Source organism: Schistocerca cancellata, chromosome 5 (assembly GCF_023864275.1).
Source record: "Schistocerca cancellata isolate TAMUIC-IGC-003103 chromosome 5, iqSchCanc2.1, whole genome shotgun sequence".
Taxonomy (NCBI): Eukaryota; Metazoa; Arthropoda; class Insecta; order Orthoptera; family Acrididae; genus Schistocerca; species Schistocerca cancellata.
Window position 1 is genome coordinate 313,859,915 of NC_064630.1, and position 19,223 is coordinate 313,879,137.

Genomic DNA, 19,223 nt, shown 5'->3' on the forward strand with positions numbered 1-19,223 from the left:
CAATTCGCCACTGTAGGGTGGCGTTTAAATGTGCGTAAAGCACGTCGACGAGCACGTAAAAAGTCTCTACATGCTGCGGTCCACCAGGGGACCGGTACGCGACGTGGAGAAGAAGTAGGGTGAGGGATGCAATATTCAGAAGCAGTGAGAATGACTTCCGTGAGGTGTGCAACCTGACTATCGCAGCTTGTGAAGGTTTGATCCTGAAAGGTCGCCCTGGAAGAGAAGAGCCCCCAGTCTGCTTTGGAAATGTTCCAACTAGATGAGCACGGAGAGGGGGTATGCTGCAGGAGATGGATAACACACGGGAAGTGGTCGCTCGAATATGTATCGGAAAGTGCATACCACTCAAACCGGCGTGCAAGTTGGGGAGTACATATAGAGAGGTCTAAATGCGAATAGGTGTGAGATGTGTCCGAAAGAAAAGTAGGGGCGCCAGTATTGAGGCAGACAAGATTGAGCTGGTTGAAAAGGTCTGCTAACAAGGAGCCCCTCGGGCAGGATGCTGGAGAGCCCCAAAGGGGATGGTGGGCATTGAAGTCTCCAGTTAACAAAAATGGTGCAGGTAGCTGAGCAATAAGTTGCATCATGTCTGCCCTGGTAACGGCAGATGACGATGGAGCGTAAACGGTACAAAAGGAAAACGTAAAAGTGGGGAGAGTAATGCGGATGGCAACTGCCTGCAGGCCGGTGTGCAACGTATGGGATCATAGTAAATATGATCCCGGACCAGCAACATAACCCCTCCATGAGCTGGGATACCTACCACAGGGGGTAGGTCAAAACGCACAGAGGTGTAGTGTGCCAAGGCAATTTGATCGCATGGGCGTAGCTTCGTTTCCTGGAGGGCTACGACGAGCGGACGGTGCAAGCGGAGCAGCAACTTCAAGTCCTCTCGGTTGGAGCGAATGCTGCGAATATTCCAGTGAATAAGTGCCATCGTAAGAAAAGGAAGATGAAAGAAGGGGTCACCTCGAAGGCCGCTGAGGGCCTGGCTTCGAGCGAGCACTGCCGCCGCCATCAGTAGGTGGACAGTCATCGTCCATTGGGTCCATAGGTTCATCGGCCATCTCGGGAGGATGGCCGGGAGGGGGAGCTTCCTCCGCCGGTGAACGGCCAGATGTACGGCTACCAGCGGTGCGGCCAGGCGAAACGGATGACGGCCTGGGGCGGCAACCGCTGGGTGGCGCAGGAGAAGAAATGCGCCGTGGCGGAGAAGGAGAACTGTGCTTCCTATGAGCCTTTTTGGAAGGACGTTTGGTGGAAGTACCGGTCGAAGGCTGGGAGGTTGAGGTACGTAGGAAGTCTGCACGGGACGGTTCCTTCTTGAAGGCCCGTGCATCTGACTTCGGGGTCTTTGTCTTAGCAGAAGCTGATGAAGGGGCTGGTGTCTGTGGGGTGATGGGAGGAAGAGGAGACGTCCACCGCACGATCTTAGCACTGGCCGAACGGACGACCGTGGTGCTGAAGGTCAGATCGCATGTCTGGGTTGCTACCTCCCTGGTAGTCCGAGGAGAGGCGAGGACAGTACTGTATTTCCCCGCTGGGAGCAGCGCGGGCTTCCTACTAGCCAATAGCTTGCGAGCAGCCGAGGTGGACACTTTCTCTTTGACCCGAATTTCTTGGATACAGCGTTCTTCCTTATAGACAGGACAGTCGCGGGAGGATGCGGCATGGTCACCCTGACAGTTCACACAACGAGGAGACGGAGGTGGACAGTCACCCTCATGGGCATCCCTGCCACAAGTGACACATTTAGCCGCATTGGAACAAGACTGTCGAGTGTGATTGAAACGCTGACACTGGTAGCAGCGCGTAGGTGTCGGGACATAGGGGCGAACAGAAATAACCTCTTAGCCCGCCTTGATGCGCGATGGCAGCTTAACACTATTGAAGGTCAAGAAAAGTGTCCGGGTCGGTACAAGGTCATTGTTGACCTTTTTCATGACCCTATGGACAGCCGTCACGCCCTGCTCAGCGAGGAAAGATTGAATCTCCTCGTCAGTCAATCCATCGAGGGAGCTAGTATAGACTACACCACGAGACGAATTCAAAGTTCGGTGGGCCTCCACCCGGACAGGGAACGTGTACAGGAGTGTGGCCCGAAGCAGTTTTTGTGCCTGAAAGGCACTCTCAGTTTCTAGTAATAAGGTACCGTTACGCAACCTGGTACAAGATTTGACAGATCCGGCTATGGCATCTACGCCCTTCTGGATAACGAAAGGGTTGACAGAGGAAAAATCCTTTCCGTCCTCAGATCGAGAAACGACGAGGAACTGTGGGGCAGGCGGTAGTACTTTTGTCACTAGTGGCTGGTCACGTTTCCGTTTTTGGGCAGAAGTCGAGAGAGATGGAGTAGAATCCATTGCGGAGGAATCCCCCATGATTGCCAGCGTCTCCGATGGTGCGCTCCTTCCTTGTGGGGACCCTCTCAGAGGGCACTCCCGCCTTAGGTGAATGTTTACACCTCAGGTCACACCTCCCGAGAAACAGACGGAGGGACCAATCGGCATGGTCAGAAGGTATCAGCTCAGGCAATCACCCCTCCCCGGGCCTGGCCTTTACCAGGGGGTACGCGCGTGCCTTACATGTCTACCCAGGGCGGGGAATTACGCGTTACCCCGTCACCGGCTACGCGTGCGAACGCGTGGGTCGGCCTTCAGGCACGCACAGGGAGGGAGGAAGAAGAGGAAAAAGAAGAGAGAGAGGGAGAAAGAGGACAGACTGTCTCAAACGCCGAGGCGGAGACCAGAGAAGGCAAGGAGAAGGCAAGGAGAAGAAGGCAAGGAGAAGAAGGCAAGGAGAAGTCAAGGGAAAGAGTAAGGAAGACAGTGAGGTTGAGAAGAGCAAAGAAGGGAACTAACAAAAGGAAGGAAGAAACGAGAAGTGAAAAACCAAAAAGACCACAATTATAGGTCGTGGAACCGTCCGTCTCCGGACGCAGGCGCTAACTACCACCGGGAGGGGGATGGACTCCTTTTAGTCGCCTCTTACGACAGGCAGGAATACCTCGGGCCTATTCTAAACCCCGGACCCGCAGGGGGGGGGGGGGGGGGGGGGGGGGATAGAGAGAGAGAGAGAGAGAGGGAGAGAGAGAGAGGGAGAGAGAGAGAGAGAGAGAGAGAGAGAGAGAGAGAGAGAGAAGCCTTTGCCACTACATCGGCTGCCTCATTTCCGTGTATACCAACATGCCCTGGGATCCAGAGGAATGCCACAGGAAGTTCGTATGTTCGTACGTGTAAAACATTAAAAGATCTTATATTATGTCATAAAAGAGAAGAGACATCAGAGGATACTCCAACAACATCGGAATTTTGTGAACCATACTAAAATGGCACATTTAAAGTGCATACTTGAAGAGCACATTCGTATAGCCAGATTCCCAATGAAGTAGACATCGGCCTGACATTAACCTTTTCAGTGTGGGTTTCGGGATGTAAATTTTCTTGGAGTACCAGTACTGTATTAACTCATTTTGATTCTTTATTAAGGCATAATGCCATATGTGCTAGAAGATGAAAACGTGCACTTGAAATGCAGCGAGCAGTTGAAATTAGCCAATAGTGTGGAACTAAACACTTAGTTTGAAACACATTGACTGATTCAGCATAAAAGATTACAAATTTCTTTAGCAAACCGACACAAATAACTTCATTGTTCTACAAGCTGATTAATGCTTGGCTGTCAGAAAAGTGGAAATAAAATAAAATCTGAAACTAATAACGTATATTAGCCTTCTGTAATTATATGAATGTATTTTAATTCACTTGATAGCTCCCAGCCACAAAAATCCATTTTGTTTTCATTTGACGTGAGAACAGTAAAACGAAGAGGAAACAGCAAAATCACTAAATGTAAAAACGGGTCACGTGGAGACTACACACTTCCCCACTATAAGTCAGACTGCTCTGTGCATCAGCCTCGGATTTACGATATTACCAAACCGGGGCAATACTAAGATAGTGGAAAGCCTTGCTGGCGGGGTGGAATCTGAGCTAACTATTTGTCGTATCATTCCCAGAACCGATTGCGGTCCTCTGGTTTGGAGCTGAGTGGAAGGCTTAAACCAGAGGCTCAGACAATTCTGCAGAGATCTGGGGTACAAATTTCTCAACCTCCGCTATCGGGTGGAGAAATGTAGGGTCCCCCTGAATAGGTCAGGCATGCACTACATGCAGGAAGTGGCTACAAGGGTACCGAAGTATGTGTGGAGTTCACATGTGGGTTTTTCAGGTTAGAGAATTCCCTCCCTAGGCCCGACAAGACGCCTCCTGAGACACAGCAAGGTAGGAGTAGGCAAAATGCATCAGGGAATAACAATGTTTAATGTGCTAATAGTAAACTGCAGGAGCGTCTATAGAAAGGTCCCAGAACTGCTCTCATTAATAAACGGTCACAATGCCCACATAGTACTAGGGACAGAAAGTTGGCTGAAACCAGATGTAAACAGTAATGAAATTCTAAACTCAGATTGGAATGTATACCGCAGAGACAGGCTGGACAGTGAAGGGGGGAGGCATGTTTATAGCAATAAGAAGTGCAATAGTATCGAAGGAAATTGACGGAGATCCGAAATGTGAAATAATTTGGGTGAAGGTCACGGTTAAAGCAGGCTCAGACATGGTAATTGGATGTCTCTATAGGCCTCCTGGCTCAGGAGCTGTTGTGGGTGAGCACCTGAAGGATAATTTGGAAAATATTTCGAGTAGATTTCCCCACCATGTTATAGTTCTGGGTGGAGATTTTAATTTGCCGGATATAGACTGGGAGACTCAAACGTTTCATAACGGGTGGCAGGGACAAAGAATCCAGTGAAATTTTTTTAAGGGCTTTATCTGAAAACTACCTTGAGCAGTTAAGCAGAGAACCGGCTCGTGGCGATAACATATTAGACCTGCTGGTAACAAACAGACCCGAACTATTTGAAACAGTTAACGCACAACAGGGAATCAGTGATCATAAAGCGGTTACCGCATCGATGATTTCAGCCGTAAATAGAAATATTAAAAAAGGTAGAAAGATTTTTCTGTTTAGCAAAAGCGACAAAAAGCAGATTTCAGCATACCTGATGGCTCAACACAAAAGTTTTGTCTCAAGTACAGATAGTGTTGAGGATCAGTGGACGAAGTTCAAAACCATCGTACAATATGTGTTAGATAAGTATGTGCCAAGCAAGATCGTACGAGATGGAAAAGAGCCACTGTGGTACAACAACCGAGTTAGAAAACTGCTGCAGAAGCAAAGGGAACTTCACAGCAAACATAAACATAGCCAAAGCCTTGCAGACAAACAAAAATTACACGTAGCGAAATGTAGTGTGAGGAGGGCTATGCAAGAGGAGTTCAATGAATTCGAAAGTAAAGTTCTATATACTGACTTGGCAGAAAATCCTAAGAAATTTTGGTCGTGTCAAAACGGTCGGTGGATCAAAACAAAATGTCCAGACATTCTGTGACCAAAATGGTACTGAAACAGAGGCTGACAGACTAAAGGCCGAAATACTAAATGTCTTTTTCCAAAGCTGTTTCACAGAGGAAGACTGCACTGTAGTTCCTTCTCCAGATTGTCGCACAGATGACAAAATGGTAGATATCGAAATAGATGACAGAGGGATAGAGAAACAATTACAATCGCTCAAAAGAGGAAAGGCCGCTGGACCTGATGGGATACCAGTTCGATTTTACACAGAGTACGCGAAGGAACTTGCCCCCTCCTTGCAGCAGTGTACCGTAGGTCTCTAGAAGAGCGTAGCGTTCCGAAGGATTGGAAAAGGGCACAGGTCATCCCCGTTTTCAAGAAGGGACTTTAACAGATGTGCAGAACTATAGACCAATGTCTCTAACGTCTATCAGTTGTAGAATTTGGAACACGTATTATGTTCGAGTATAATGACTTTTCTGGAAACTAGAAATCTACTCTGTAGGAATCAGCTTGGGTTTCGAAAAAGACGATCGTGTGAAACCCAGCTCACGCTATTCGTCGAGACCCAGAGGGCCATAGACACAGGTTCCCAGGTAGATGCCGTGTTTCTTGACTTCCGCAAGGTGTTCGATACACTTCCCCACAGTTGTTTAATGAACAAAGTAAGAGCATATGTACTATCAGACCAATTGTGTGATTGAATTGAAGAGTTCCCAGATAACAGAACAGAGCATGTCATTCTCAATGGAGAAAAGTCTTCCAAAGTAAAAGTAATTTCAGGTGTGCCGCAGGGGAGTGTCGTAGGACGGTTGCTATTCACAATATACATAAATGACCTTGTGGATGACATCGGAAGTTCACTGAAGCTTCTTGCGGATGATGTTGTGGCATATCGAGAGGTTGTAACAATGGAAAATTGTACTGAAATGCAGGATCTGCAGCAAATTGAGGCATAGTGCAGGGAATGGCAATTGAATCTCAATGTAGACAAGTGTAATGTGCTGCGAATACATAGAAAGAAAGATCCTTTATTATTTAGCTACAATATAGCAGGTCAGCAACTGGAAGCAGTTAATTCCATACATTATCTGGGAGTACGCATTAGGAGTGATTTAAAATGGAATGATCATATAAAGTTGGTCGTCGGTAAAGCAGATGCCAGGCTGAGATTCATTGGAAGAATCCTAAGGAAATGCAATCCGAAAACAAAGGAAGTAGGTTACAGTACGCTTGTTCGCCCACTGCTCGAATACTGCTCAGCAGTGTGGGATCTGTACCAGATAGGGTTGATAGAAGAGATAGAGAAGATCCAACAGAGAGCAGCATGCTTCGTTACAGGATCATTTAGAAATCGCGAAAGCGTTACGGAGATGATAGATAAACTCCAGTGGGAGACTCTGAGGGAGAGACGCTCAGTAGCTCGGTACGGGCTTTTGTTGAAGTTACAAGAACATACCTTCACCGAAGAGTCAAGTAATATATTGCTCCCTCCTACGTATATCTCGCTAAGAGACCATGAGGATAAAATCAGAGAGATTAGAGCCCACACAGAGGCATACCGACAATCCTTCTTTCCATGAACAATACAAGACTGAAATAGAAGGGAGAACCGATAGAGGTACTCAAGGAACTCTCCGCCACACACCATCAGGTGGCTTGCAGAGTATGGATGATTATTATTATTATTATTATTATTATTATTATTATTATTATTATTATTATTATTATTATTATATTTTTTTTTAGGGCGCACAACTTCAATGGTCATTAGCACACAGACTACATTAGGAATGCACCGCGATGCACAAGTTTAAAACAGCAACTAAAAGGGAAAACACGAAAGACTGACAGGCATAGGATTAAAAAAAAAAAAAACAGCATAATCAAATGTCCTTAGAGAGGTTTATCAAGTTGATAAAACGAAGAACGCGAGCAGCTGCTTGTGGGTCATCCGCTAAAATGGCATCTAGAGTACATGGCAGGCCAAGATCAAGATGCAGTGTGTTAAAATCCGGACAGGATGTTAAAATGTGGCGACCGTCAGCAATTGCCCACATGGGCAGAACGGCGCCGGCACAGCCGTCAGCAGATGGCGATGGCTGAACCGGCAGTGTCCAATTCGTAACCGGGCCAAAACTACCTCCTCCCGCCGAGAACGGCGTGAGGAAGACGTCCAAGACGCGGGAAGAGGTTTCAAGGCCCGAAGCTTGTTGTCCGTAAGTGCAGCCCAATCGGCATGCCACAGCGATAAAATGCGCCGACAAATGACCCTGCTACAATCTGATGAAGGGACACAACAAGAAGCTGTCCGAGACCGGAGGACCGCAGCCTTGGCCGCGGCATCTGCAGCTTCGTTCCCAGGGATACCCACATGGCCAGGAACCCACATAAAGCTAACCGGAGAACCGTCGTCAACCAGCTGCTGAAGAGAGCGATGGATCCGGTGTACGAAAGGGTGAACCGGATATGGATCACTGAGGCTCTGGACTGCGCTCATGGAATCGGAGCAGATGACATAAGCAGAATATCGGTGGCGGCAGATGTAAAGAACAGCCTGGTAGAGGGCAAACAGCTCAGCTGTGAAGACCGAACAATTGCCATGGAGCCGGTATTTGAAACTTTGTGCCCCGACAATAAAAGAACACCCGACCCCGTCATTGGTCTTAGAGCCATCTGTATAAATGAAGGTCATATTAATGAACTTCGAATGAAGTTCGACAAAACGGGAGTGGTATACCGAACCGGGGGTAACCTGCTTTGGGAGCAAGCTGAGGTCAAGGTGAACACGAACCTGACCCTGGAGCCAAGGTGGCGTGTGGCTCTCGCCCACTCGAAAGGTTGCAGGGAGTGAAAAATCAAGGTGTTGAAGGAGGCGACGAAAGCGAACTCCAGGGGGTAGCAGGGCAGAGACATACAACCTGTATTGATGGTCGAGAGAGTCGTCAAAAAAGGAACAATAAGACGGGTGGTCGGGCATTGACAGTAGCCGACAGGCATACCGACAAAGCAGTATATCGCACTGGTAGGTGAGCGGCAATTCACCAGCTTCAGCATGATGACTCTCGACGGGACTAGTATAAAACGCTCCGATCTCAAGACGTAAACCTCGATGTTCTATGGAGTTGAGGGGGCATAAGATGGATGGCCGTGCAGAGGAGTATACGAAGCTCCCATAATCCAGCTTGGAGCAGACGATTGATCGATATAGGCGAAGTAGGACGGTTCGATCCGCTCCCCACGACATACCACTGAGAACATTGAGAGAACGGGTACAACGGGCAGCCAAATATGACATGTGGAGACCAGCTAAGTTTCCTGCAGACAATCCATTATTGGATTGATCGCTATGGCGAAGAGAGCGACGCTCAAAACTGAGCCCTGTGGCACCCCATTCTCCTGGCGAAAGGTGTCTGAAAGGACAGAACCCACACGTACCCTGAACTGTCGATCCATTAAAAAGGAACGAATAAAAAGCGGGAGGCGACCGCGAAGGCCCCATGTATGCATGGTGCGGAGAATGCCCGCCCTCCAACAGGAGTCGTAAGCCTTCTCCAAATCAAAGAACACAGCCGCGGTCGGGCGCTTCCGCAAGAAGTTATTCATAATGAAGGTCGATAAGGTAACCAAATGGTCAACAGCAGAGCGGCGCCTACGAAATCCACATTGTACATTGGTAAGTAGGCGTCGAGATTCGAGCAGCCAAACCAAACGAGAGTTAACCATTCGCTCCATCACCTTACAGACACAGCTGGTAAGCGAGATGGGTCGATAACTGGAAGGCAAGTGCTTGTCCTTCCCCGGCTTAGGAATCTGTACAACAATAGACTCGCGCCAGCATGCAGGAACATGTCCCTCAATCCAGATGCAATTATAAGTACGAAGAAGGAAACCTTTACCCGCAGGAGAAAGGTTCTTCAGCATCTGAATATGAATAGAATCAGGCCCTGGAGCGGAGGACCGTGATCGGCCAAGTGCGTTTTCGAGTTCCCGCATGGTGAATGGGGCATTGTAACTTTCACGATTTGAGGAGCGGAAGTTAGGTGGCCTAGCCTCCTCTGCCTTGAAGACATCCTCAGGGGCCACAAGGCCGTCATTCGCGACCGTCTAGCCAGAAACTGGTGAGTGGACCTTAGTGCCAGATAGCCGGCGCAGGCTACCCAAGACAACAGAAGGAGGAGTAAAACTGTTGAAGGTGCTTGTGAAAGCAGCCCAGCTGGCTCTCTTGCTTTCTTTAATAATACGACGACACTGAGCACGTAATCGTTTATAATTGATACAATTCGCCGCTGTAGGGTGGCGTTTAAAGGTGCATAAAGCACGTCGACGAGCACGAAAAGCGTCTCGACATGCTGCGGTCCACCAGGGGACCGGTACGCGACGTGGAGAAGAAGTAGGGTGAGGGATGCAATATTCAGAAGCAGTGAGAATGACTTCCGTGAGGTGTGCAACCTGACTGTCGCAGCTTGTGAAGGTTTGATCCTGATAGGTCGCCCTGGAAGAGAAGAGCCCCCAGTCTGCTTTGGAAATGTTCCAACTAGATGAGCACGGAGAGGGGGTATGCTGCAGGAGATGGATAACACACGGGAAGTGGTCGCTCGAATATGCATCAGAAAGTGCATACCACTCAAACCGGCGTGCAAGTTGGGTAGTACATATAGAGAGGTCTAAATGGGAATAGGTGTGAGATGTGTCCGAAAGAAAAGTAGGGGCGCCAGTATTAAGGCAGACAAGATCGAGCTGGTTGAAAAGGTCTGCTAACAGGGAGCCCCTCGGGCAGGATGCTGGAGAGCCCCAAAGGGGATAGTGGGCATTGAAGTCTCCAGTTAACAAAAATGGTGCAGATAGCTGAGCAATAATTTGCATCATGTCTGCCCTGGTAACGGCAGATGACGATGGAGTGTAAACGGTACAAATGGAAAATGTAAAAGTGGGGAGAGTGATTTGGATGGCAACTGCCTGCAGTCCGGTGTGCAATGTGATGGGATCGTAGTGAATAATATCCCGGACCAGCAACATAACCCCTCCATGAGCCGGAATACCTACCACAGGGGGTAGGTCAAAACGCACAGAGGTGTAGTGTGCCAAGGCAATTTGATCGCATGGGCGTAGCTTCGTTTCCTGGAGGGCTACGACGAGCGGAACGGGGCAAGCGGAGCAGCAACTTCAAGTCCTCTCGGTTGGAGCGAATGCTGCGAATATTCCAGTGAATAACTGCCATCGTAAGAAGAAAAGGAAGATGAAAGAAGGGGTCACCTCGAAGGCCGCTGAGGGCCCGGCTTCGAGCGAGCACTGCCGCCGCTATCAGTAGGCGGACAGTCATCGTCCATTGGTTCTATAGGTTCATCGGCCATCTTGGTAAGATGGCCGGGAGGGGGAGCTTCCTCCGCCGGTGAACGGCCAGATGTTCGGCTACCAGCGGTGCGGCCAGGCGAAACGGATGACGGCCTGGAGCGGCAACCGCTGGGTGGCACAGGAGAAGAAATGCGCCGTGGCGGAGAAGGAGAACTGTGCTTCCTATGAGCCTTCTTGGAAGGTCGTTTGGTGGAAGTACTGGTCGATGGCTGGGAGTTCGAGGTACGTAGGAAGTCTGCACGGGACGGTTCCTTCTTGAAGGCCCGTGCATCTGACTTCTGGGTCTTCGTCTTGGCAGAAGCTGATGAAGGGGCTTGTGTCTGTGGGGTAACGGGAGGAAGAGGAGACGTCGACTGCGCGATCTTAGCACTGGCCGAACGGACGACCGTGGTGCTGAAGGTCAGATCGCATGTCTGTGTCGCCACCTCCCTCGTAGTCCGAGGAGAGGCGAGGACAGTACTGTATTTTCCCGCTGGGAGCAGCGTGGGCTTTCTACTAGCAAATAGCTTGCGAGCAGCAGAGGTGGACACTTTCCCTTTGACCCGAATTTCTTGGATACAGCGTTCTTCCTTGTAGATGGGACAGTCGCGGGAGGACGCTGCGTGGTCACCCTGACAGTTCACACAACGAGGAGACGGAGGTGGACAGTCACCCTCATGGGCATCCCTGCCACAAGTGACACATTTAGCTGCATTGGAACAGGACTGGCGAGTGTGATTAAAACGCTGACACTGGTAGCAGCGCGTAGGTGTCGGGACATAGGGGCGAACAGAAATAACCTCTTAGCCCGCCTTGATGCGCGATGGCAGCTTAACACTATTGAAGGTCAAGAAAAGTGGCCGGGTCGGTACAAGGTCATTGTTGACCTTTTTCATGACCCTATGGACAGCCGTCACGCCTCGCTCAGCGAGGAAAGGCTGAATCTCCTCGTCAGTCAATCTGTCGAGTGATCGAGTATATACCACACCACGAGACGAATTCAAAGTTCGGTGAGCCTCCACCCGGACAGGGAACGTGTACAGGAGTGTGGCTCGAAGTAGTTTTTGTGCCTGAAAGGCGCTCTCAGTTTCTAGTAACAAGGTACCATTACACAACCTGGTAGAAGACTTAACAGTTCCGGCTATGGCATCTACGCCCTTCTGGATAACGAAAGGGTTGACAGAGGAAAGATCCTTTCAGTCCTCAGATCGAGAAACGACGAGGAACTGTGGGGCAGGCGGTAGTACTTTTGTCACTGGTGGCTGGTCACGTTTCCGTTTGTGGGCAGAAGTCGAGAGAGAAGAAGATAAATCCATTGCGGAGGAATCCCCCATGATTGCCAGCGTCTCCGATGGCGCACTCCTTCCTTGTGGGGACCCTCTCAGAGGGCACTCCAGCCTTAGGTGAATGTTTACACCTCACGTCACACCTCCGGAGAAACAGACGGAGGGACCAATCGGCGTGGTCAGAAGGTATCAGCTCAGGCAATCACCCCTCCCTGGGCCTGGCCTTTACCAGGGGGTACGTGCGTGCCTTACTTGTCTACCCAGGGGGGGGAATTACGCGTTACCCCGTCACCGGCTACACGTGCAAATGCGTGGGTCGGCCTTCAGGCGCGCACAGGGAGGAAGGAAGAAGAGGAAAAAGAAGAGAGGACAGACTGTCTCAAACGCCGAGGCGGAGACCAGAGAAGGCAAGGAGAAGAAGGCAAGGGAAAGAGTAAGGAAGACAGTGAGATGGAGAAGAACAAAGAAAAGAACCAACCAAAGGAAGGAAGAAACGAGAAGAAGTGAAAAACCAAAATGACCACAAATATAGGTCGTGGAACCGTCCGTCTCCGGACGCAGGCGCTAACTACCCCCTTGAGGGGAGGGACTCCTTTTAGTCGCCTCTTACGACAGGCAGGAATACCTCGGGCCTATTCTAACCCCCGGACCCGCAGGGAGGGGGAGTATGGATGTAGATGTAGATCTAAAAGTAGTAGTATAAGATTTTTTATATAAATTTGGAATCGTCCTATTCTAGCCTAATTTGTGTGATGTCCCTGTTTCTTCTCTTTCCTCATTCTAACAAGCAATCTTGTCATGACTGATTCTGGAACTATTCCTGCCTTTGTCAAAACTTATTCGCCAGTTAACTTCACTAACCCTGCCAGAATCACCAGTTTAGTTATCCCTGATTATGCATTTTTATGTTCGTACAAACCATTTTCCGCACTACTTCCAGAATAGAACTTCCACAGCTGCTAAACGGGGACTGTACAACTGGCCCTTTCTAGTGTGCCAATCTGGCCAAAAGTTTGACAAAATTTAATTTTCCTGGATACACCGAGAAGATAATACGTAATCTTCCTTACCTGTTATTCCTGCTAGTCGTTTATTTCCACTCTGGTAGTCTGAATCTATGTATTTCCCTAGTAATTATAACAATGCTGATCATTTGCAAATCCTATCAATCACATAATCAGACAGCGATTGGTGTTCACTCATTCAGCTTTACTCTGCTCAGCTTGTATAGCCCGGTACCCTTTTGCCTGCATCACATACACTAAGCTCGCATTCAAAAATCAACTTATGATTGTATTTTTTTTTTTTTACCATCAGACCAAATTGCTGATGTCATCGGTCCCTAGGCTTACACACTACTTAATCTAAGTTACGCTAAGGACAACACACATACCCACGCCTGAGGGAGGATTCGAACATCCGACGTGGCACTCACGCGAACCATGACAAGTCGCCCCAAACCGCACGGTTACCCCGTGTGGCTTACGATTCATTCAGAAATCAACTTCCAGAGTGTGCTCAGAACCCAACAGGGATGCGCATTAAAATCATATGAGTAATCAATAGACCAACATGTGCTGGATGCTAGGCACTTCATGAAACTACATTTTTTCTCATCAAGAATATGAATCTCTAGAGGAACCAGCATGGTCGCCCATACAGTTGATGCAGTGAGAGGATGGGGGTGGACAATCACCCGCATGGGCATCCTTGGCTGCATTGGAACATTTTTGAATGGCTGGCATGATTAAACCTCCGAAACCAATAGCAACGCATAGTTTGGGGATGCAAGAGCGAACTGAAATTAAAATCTCACTTTAATGCTGGATGGAAGCTGAACTCTGTCAAACGTCAAGAAGAGAGTGCGGGTCAGTACCAATTCCCTTTCAACCCTTTTCATTACTCTATGTATGGCCGTAACTCCCAGATCAGACAGGTAATTTTGAATGTCCTCATTTGATAATCCATCGAGTGATTTGATATAAACCACCCCGCACAATGGTGAGTTTAACATACAGACAGGGATGGTGTGTAGCAGTGTAGTTCAAAGAAATTTTTGTGCCTGGAGGTCACTGTCTGTTTATAATGATACGGTGTCATTTTGTAACTGGGAACTAGACTTTACAGGACCTGCAATTGCATCAAAGGGGTTTACTGTTGAGAAGTCTTGACCTTCGTTGGACTGAGAAACAACTAGGAACTTCAACACAGAGAAGAATTTTCTGTGGCTGAGACTCGTCTAGGTTTCTTTTGTGGGCATAAGTTTTAGAAGTAGAAGAGACCACTGTGAAAGTATCCCCCATGATTACCGGCATCTCTGATGGCACACTACTTCCTAGTGGAGGCCTTCTCTGAAGGTACTACCGCCTTAAGTTCGACACCTCAGGTCACACCTCCCGAGAAACAGATGGAGGGACCAATTGGCACATTCAAAGTCAAACACTCCACTATTCGAGAAATTCATGGCACATTTTCACAGGTAACAATTCATCTTACATTAAAGGAAATTTATTTTGAAACTAACACTTTTTAAACCACCATTCACAATATTTTCCCACAACCTGTTAGAAATGTAGACAGCTGTGATGTCTTACTCATCGAAAGCAGTTTGTTGTTACAAAGTATTGTGCGGTCTTCATCCTAAAGATTTTGACACACTTTGCTGTTGGCAGATGCTTGTATGTCCACTGTGGCTTGTAGCAGTACATGGTCAATTTTCTTTACAATTGAAGTTTCATTTAGGTGTTATTCTCTCGTTTATGTCTTTATTGCTGCAGTATTAGTCCGCAAATTTGACTAAAATCAATACAATGTAAAATTCATGTAATTCTAAAAAGTTCCCCGCCGAAAAATTTCCCACATTTTACTGGATTTACCAAATGTCCTGGGGCATATACATCGTGAAGGAAGAGAAAACAAACACCTGAAATCAAACCGTTTACAGTACAGTTCAATAATAGACCGGAGGCATCCATATTCTACTTACTCCAGTTTCAGAGGGAGTGAATGTTTCAGGTGGCTGCACAGGGCCTTCCCCAGGGCGCCTAGCATGCATGGTTGCGGCAGCTCTAGCCGCTCTGCCAATACCGGGCTGAGAAGGTGCTGGTTGTGGAGGCCCTTCACCTGGGCCACGTGCCTGCTGCATCCTTCCTACACCTCCTTCTTGTGGCTGTATCTGGCCCCTTGCCCTTCCTCGGGCCCTTCCACGTCTCCCAGTACCTTCCATCCTGAGGAAAGTATATTATTCACTATTTTAAGCACAAAATTATGTTCAAGTAACACAAATATCAGTTATGAAACGTAACTGTAAAAACTCATTACTGTCAGACATCAATACTATGTCATAAAAAATACTGAAACCTTTTTCAGTCCACAGATATATAGTGTTAAAATGTTTATATCTACAAACATCTAATGTGAGATTGAAACTAACATTTAAATGCATTTGGCCCAAACCTCACCGAATTGGCCTTCGGATCTGAATCAATGAACATTTTTACGTTGTTCATTGGCCAACAGGTGGTGGCAAATACTCATGCCCCCCCCCCCCCCCCCACACACACACACACACACACACACACACACACACACACACTAAAATTAGAAAGATCAAATGCACATTAAAATATTTGGAATCCATTCCATGCCATGTGGTCTCGACATTCCTGCATGACCATCATGGATTTTGATGAAATTTTGTACAAACATTCGCATGTGTTCCCAATAAACGTAAATGAAGTTTCACAATCACTAATTCAATACTTTCAGACATATAGTCATTTGTTAGACACCATAACGCAGCTACCAACAGGACACCCTCGAGTTTTCAGGAAATTTGAGACATGATAGCTGTGGTAATTTTTCTTAAAAGAAACAAAACTAACCTATCTTCTACAACTTTTAGCCCTCTCTTAATCAAAATAATGAAGTTTTGTCGAGCAATTTTCAAATGGATAATATGAAGCAAAGTTGGCCAAAAATGTAAATTGTTTAGGTTTTTATATCTATAGAAATAACTGCCAGGTAAACCTGAAACACTGCAGGTAATGACTTACCAATACAAGCCCTTACAATATAAAATTTCTAGCACACTGGACTCTTGTTCGGCAGGACGATGGTTCAAACCTGCCTCCGGCCATCCTGATTTAGGTTTTCCATCTCTTTCCTAAATCACTTCAGGCAAATATTGGGACGGTTCCTTAGAAAGAACATGGCCAGTTTCCTTACCCATCCTTCCCTAACCCAATTGGACCAATGACCTCACTGTTTTATCCCCTCCCTCAAAATCAACCAATCTACTAATATAAAATTTCATTCTCCTACCGGCTTTCCAACAGTTTACAAACTGAGGGCAAAGTTGAAGATTCTCTACAAATCACCACTGGTCCACTTTTACACAAAGTCTTCTGTAAAATCTTTTAAAATTTTTTCACAAGAAAGACTATGTTCTAAAGAACCTAGAAACTAGATTTGGTTTTGCAATGTGGGCATATTTGTGTTCTACAATTGTTTTGTACTACCTGTGGAAGGCAATGTCAAATGTCTTGATGACTAGGAGGGAGGTAAAGTCCAAATACTAATAACTTAAAAAAAGAAATGGGGGTATATTGTCACAACTCAGTGACATTTTTTCAGTCTGTTTTTCTGCTATAGCTTCACAATCAAACTGGTTATAAACTTCACAATATATTTCTGCATTACCAAGATTGTGGCGAACATAGTGGTAAAATTATTGCTTAACAGCTGCAGCACACGTCATGTAAATAGCCTTCAAGTTTTACACCACTGTTACATTGGGGTCATTCCACATCAAATCAACAAATGAAACCATCATTTTCAACCTTACCCTCTTGGATTTAAATGATATTACGAATGCCTATAGTACTCATAAATAGTACCATAAATTATTTTTTTTCACATTTTCCTGATAAAAAGTTACAGAGTAATGGACTTTCAAAAGTTGAAAAGATGACAAATTTTTGACTCGCGGACCAATGTTTTCTTTGTAACTCATGTTCTAATTAAGCTAGAACAATAAAATTTACTTCATTGGAAAGCTCTTTTACAGAACTTTTATATGATACCAATACAGGGAAACATTACATGTGGGAAAAATATATCTAAAAACAAAGAAGCTGTAACTTACCAAACGAAAGCGTTGGTATGTTGATAGAGACAATAAAAACAATAAAAAACACACAGAAATTTCAAGCTTTCGCAACCCAAGGTTGCTTCGTCAGGAAAGAGGGAAGGAGAAGGAAAGACAAAAGGATGTGGGTTTTGAGGGAGAGGGTAAGGAGTCATTCCAATACCGGGAGTAGAAAGTCTTACCTTAGGGGGAAAAAAGGGACAGGTACACACACACACACACACACACACACACACACACACACAATCCATCCGCACATATACACACAAGCAGACATAGTAAAGGCAAAGAGTTTGGGCAGATGTCAGTCAAGGCGGAAGTACACAGGTAAAGATGTTGTTGAATGACAGGTGAGGTATGAGCGGCGGCAACTTGAAATTAGCGGAGGTTGAGGCCTGGTGGGTAACGTGAAGAGAGGATATACTGAAGGGCAAGTTCCCATCTCCGGAGTTCCGATAGGTTGGTGTTAGTGGGAAGTATCCAGATAACCCGGACGGTGTAACACTGTGCCAAGATGTGCTGGCCGTGCACCAAGGCAGTTTGGCCAAAGGGTGATCCTCATTACCAACAAACACTGCCTGTGCCCATTCATGCGAATGGACAGTTTGTTGCTGGTCATTCCCACATAGAAAGCTTCACATTGTAGGCAGGTCAGTTGGTAAATCACGTGTGTGCTTTCACACATGGCTCTGCCTTTGATCGTGTACACCTTCCAGGTTACAGGACTGGAGTAGGTGGTGGTGGTGGTGGTGGTGGTGGTGGTGGTGGGAGGGTGCATGGGACAGGTTTTACACCATGGGCGGTTACAAGGGTAGGAGCCAGAGGGTAGGGAAGGTGGTATGGGGATTTCATAGGGATGAACCAAGAGGTTACGAAGGTTAGGTGGACGGCGGAAAGACACTCTTGGTGAGTGGGGAGGATTTCATGAAAGATGGATCTCATTCCAGGGCAGGATTTGAGGAAGTCTTAATCCCTGCTGGAGAGCCACATTTGAAGTCTGATCCAGTCCCGGAAAGTATCCTGTCACAAGTGGGGCACTTTTGGGGTTGGGGTTCTTCTGTGGGAGGTTCTGGGATTGAGGGGATGAGGAAGTGGCTCTGGTTATTTGCTTCTGTACCAGGTCGGGAGGGTAGTTGCGGGATGCGAAAGCTGTTTTCAGGTTGTTGGTGTAATGGTTCAGGGATTCAGGGTTGCCAAAGCTTGAATTTTGTTTGTTTGTGTTTGTGTGTGTGTGTGTGTGTGTGTGTGTGTGTGTGTGTGTGTGTTCGTGTCTCTATCAACATACCAACGCTTTCGTTTGGTAAGTTACATAATCTATGTTTTTAGATATATTTTTCCCACGTGGAATGTTTCCCTCTATTATAGTCATATCATTAATTTGAACCCATCAAGTACGTTTGTTATTGTCACTGTTGCATTTCGAAATCTTTTCTGTCATCTTACTTTCTCTTTCTGTTTGTGCAAGTAGTTTTACTTTGTATTCACCTTCTCCTTTTTACTGTAATCTACCATACAATTTTATCCTGCCTATATATACTCAATAATATGTAACCCACTTCCAAACCATAACCAAAAAATTTTTTTACGCTTTCAACACTACCGCTGCTATAAAATCCACCGTTCCCAGTTCACAAACAGTTCCTTTCACCTATTAAACAACCATTTCGGCTAGTTCTAACAACTTTCGCTTTATTTCCATTTCTGTTTTTCCCACATCATCGATCATTTTAGCCGCTCCCACAGGTTTTAACGTCATTTTTTCATCAGACAATTGTCAGCCTCATTTTCATAATCTGCCACCACAAAACCGCTCTCCTTTTAATACATTTACACGCAGTTTTTTCGAAATTTTCCCAAATTTCTCCACCCTTTAACGTGTTTTGGCGGCAACAACCACCTAACCTTTGTGCACATCGTTGTTTACCAACACAAGTTCACCACAGGATCAACATAGCTCAGCTTTAACCAACACTTTTTCTACTTTTTTCACACCAGATCTCAGTTGCTCTCTAGTTCACCTTTATCTCTTCCCATAT

General features: G+C 46.7%; 1 protein-coding gene across 2 annotated transcripts in view; it reads right to left on the minus strand.

The window, feature by feature from the left end:
- LOC126188855 (piwi-like protein Siwi) overlaps nt 1–19,223 on the minus strand; it is a 167,476-nt gene that overhangs the window by 127,765 nt on the left and 20,488 nt on the right. For both annotated transcript variants that reach the window (XM_049930498.1, XM_049930496.1), the window contains exon 2: nt 15,025–15,265. In XM_049930498.1, the coding sequence (XP_049786455.1) occupies nt 15,025–15,264 (240 nt within the window). In that variant the 5' untranslated portion in view covers nt 15,265. The remainder of the gene's footprint in view (nt 1–15,024; nt 15,266–19,223) is intronic.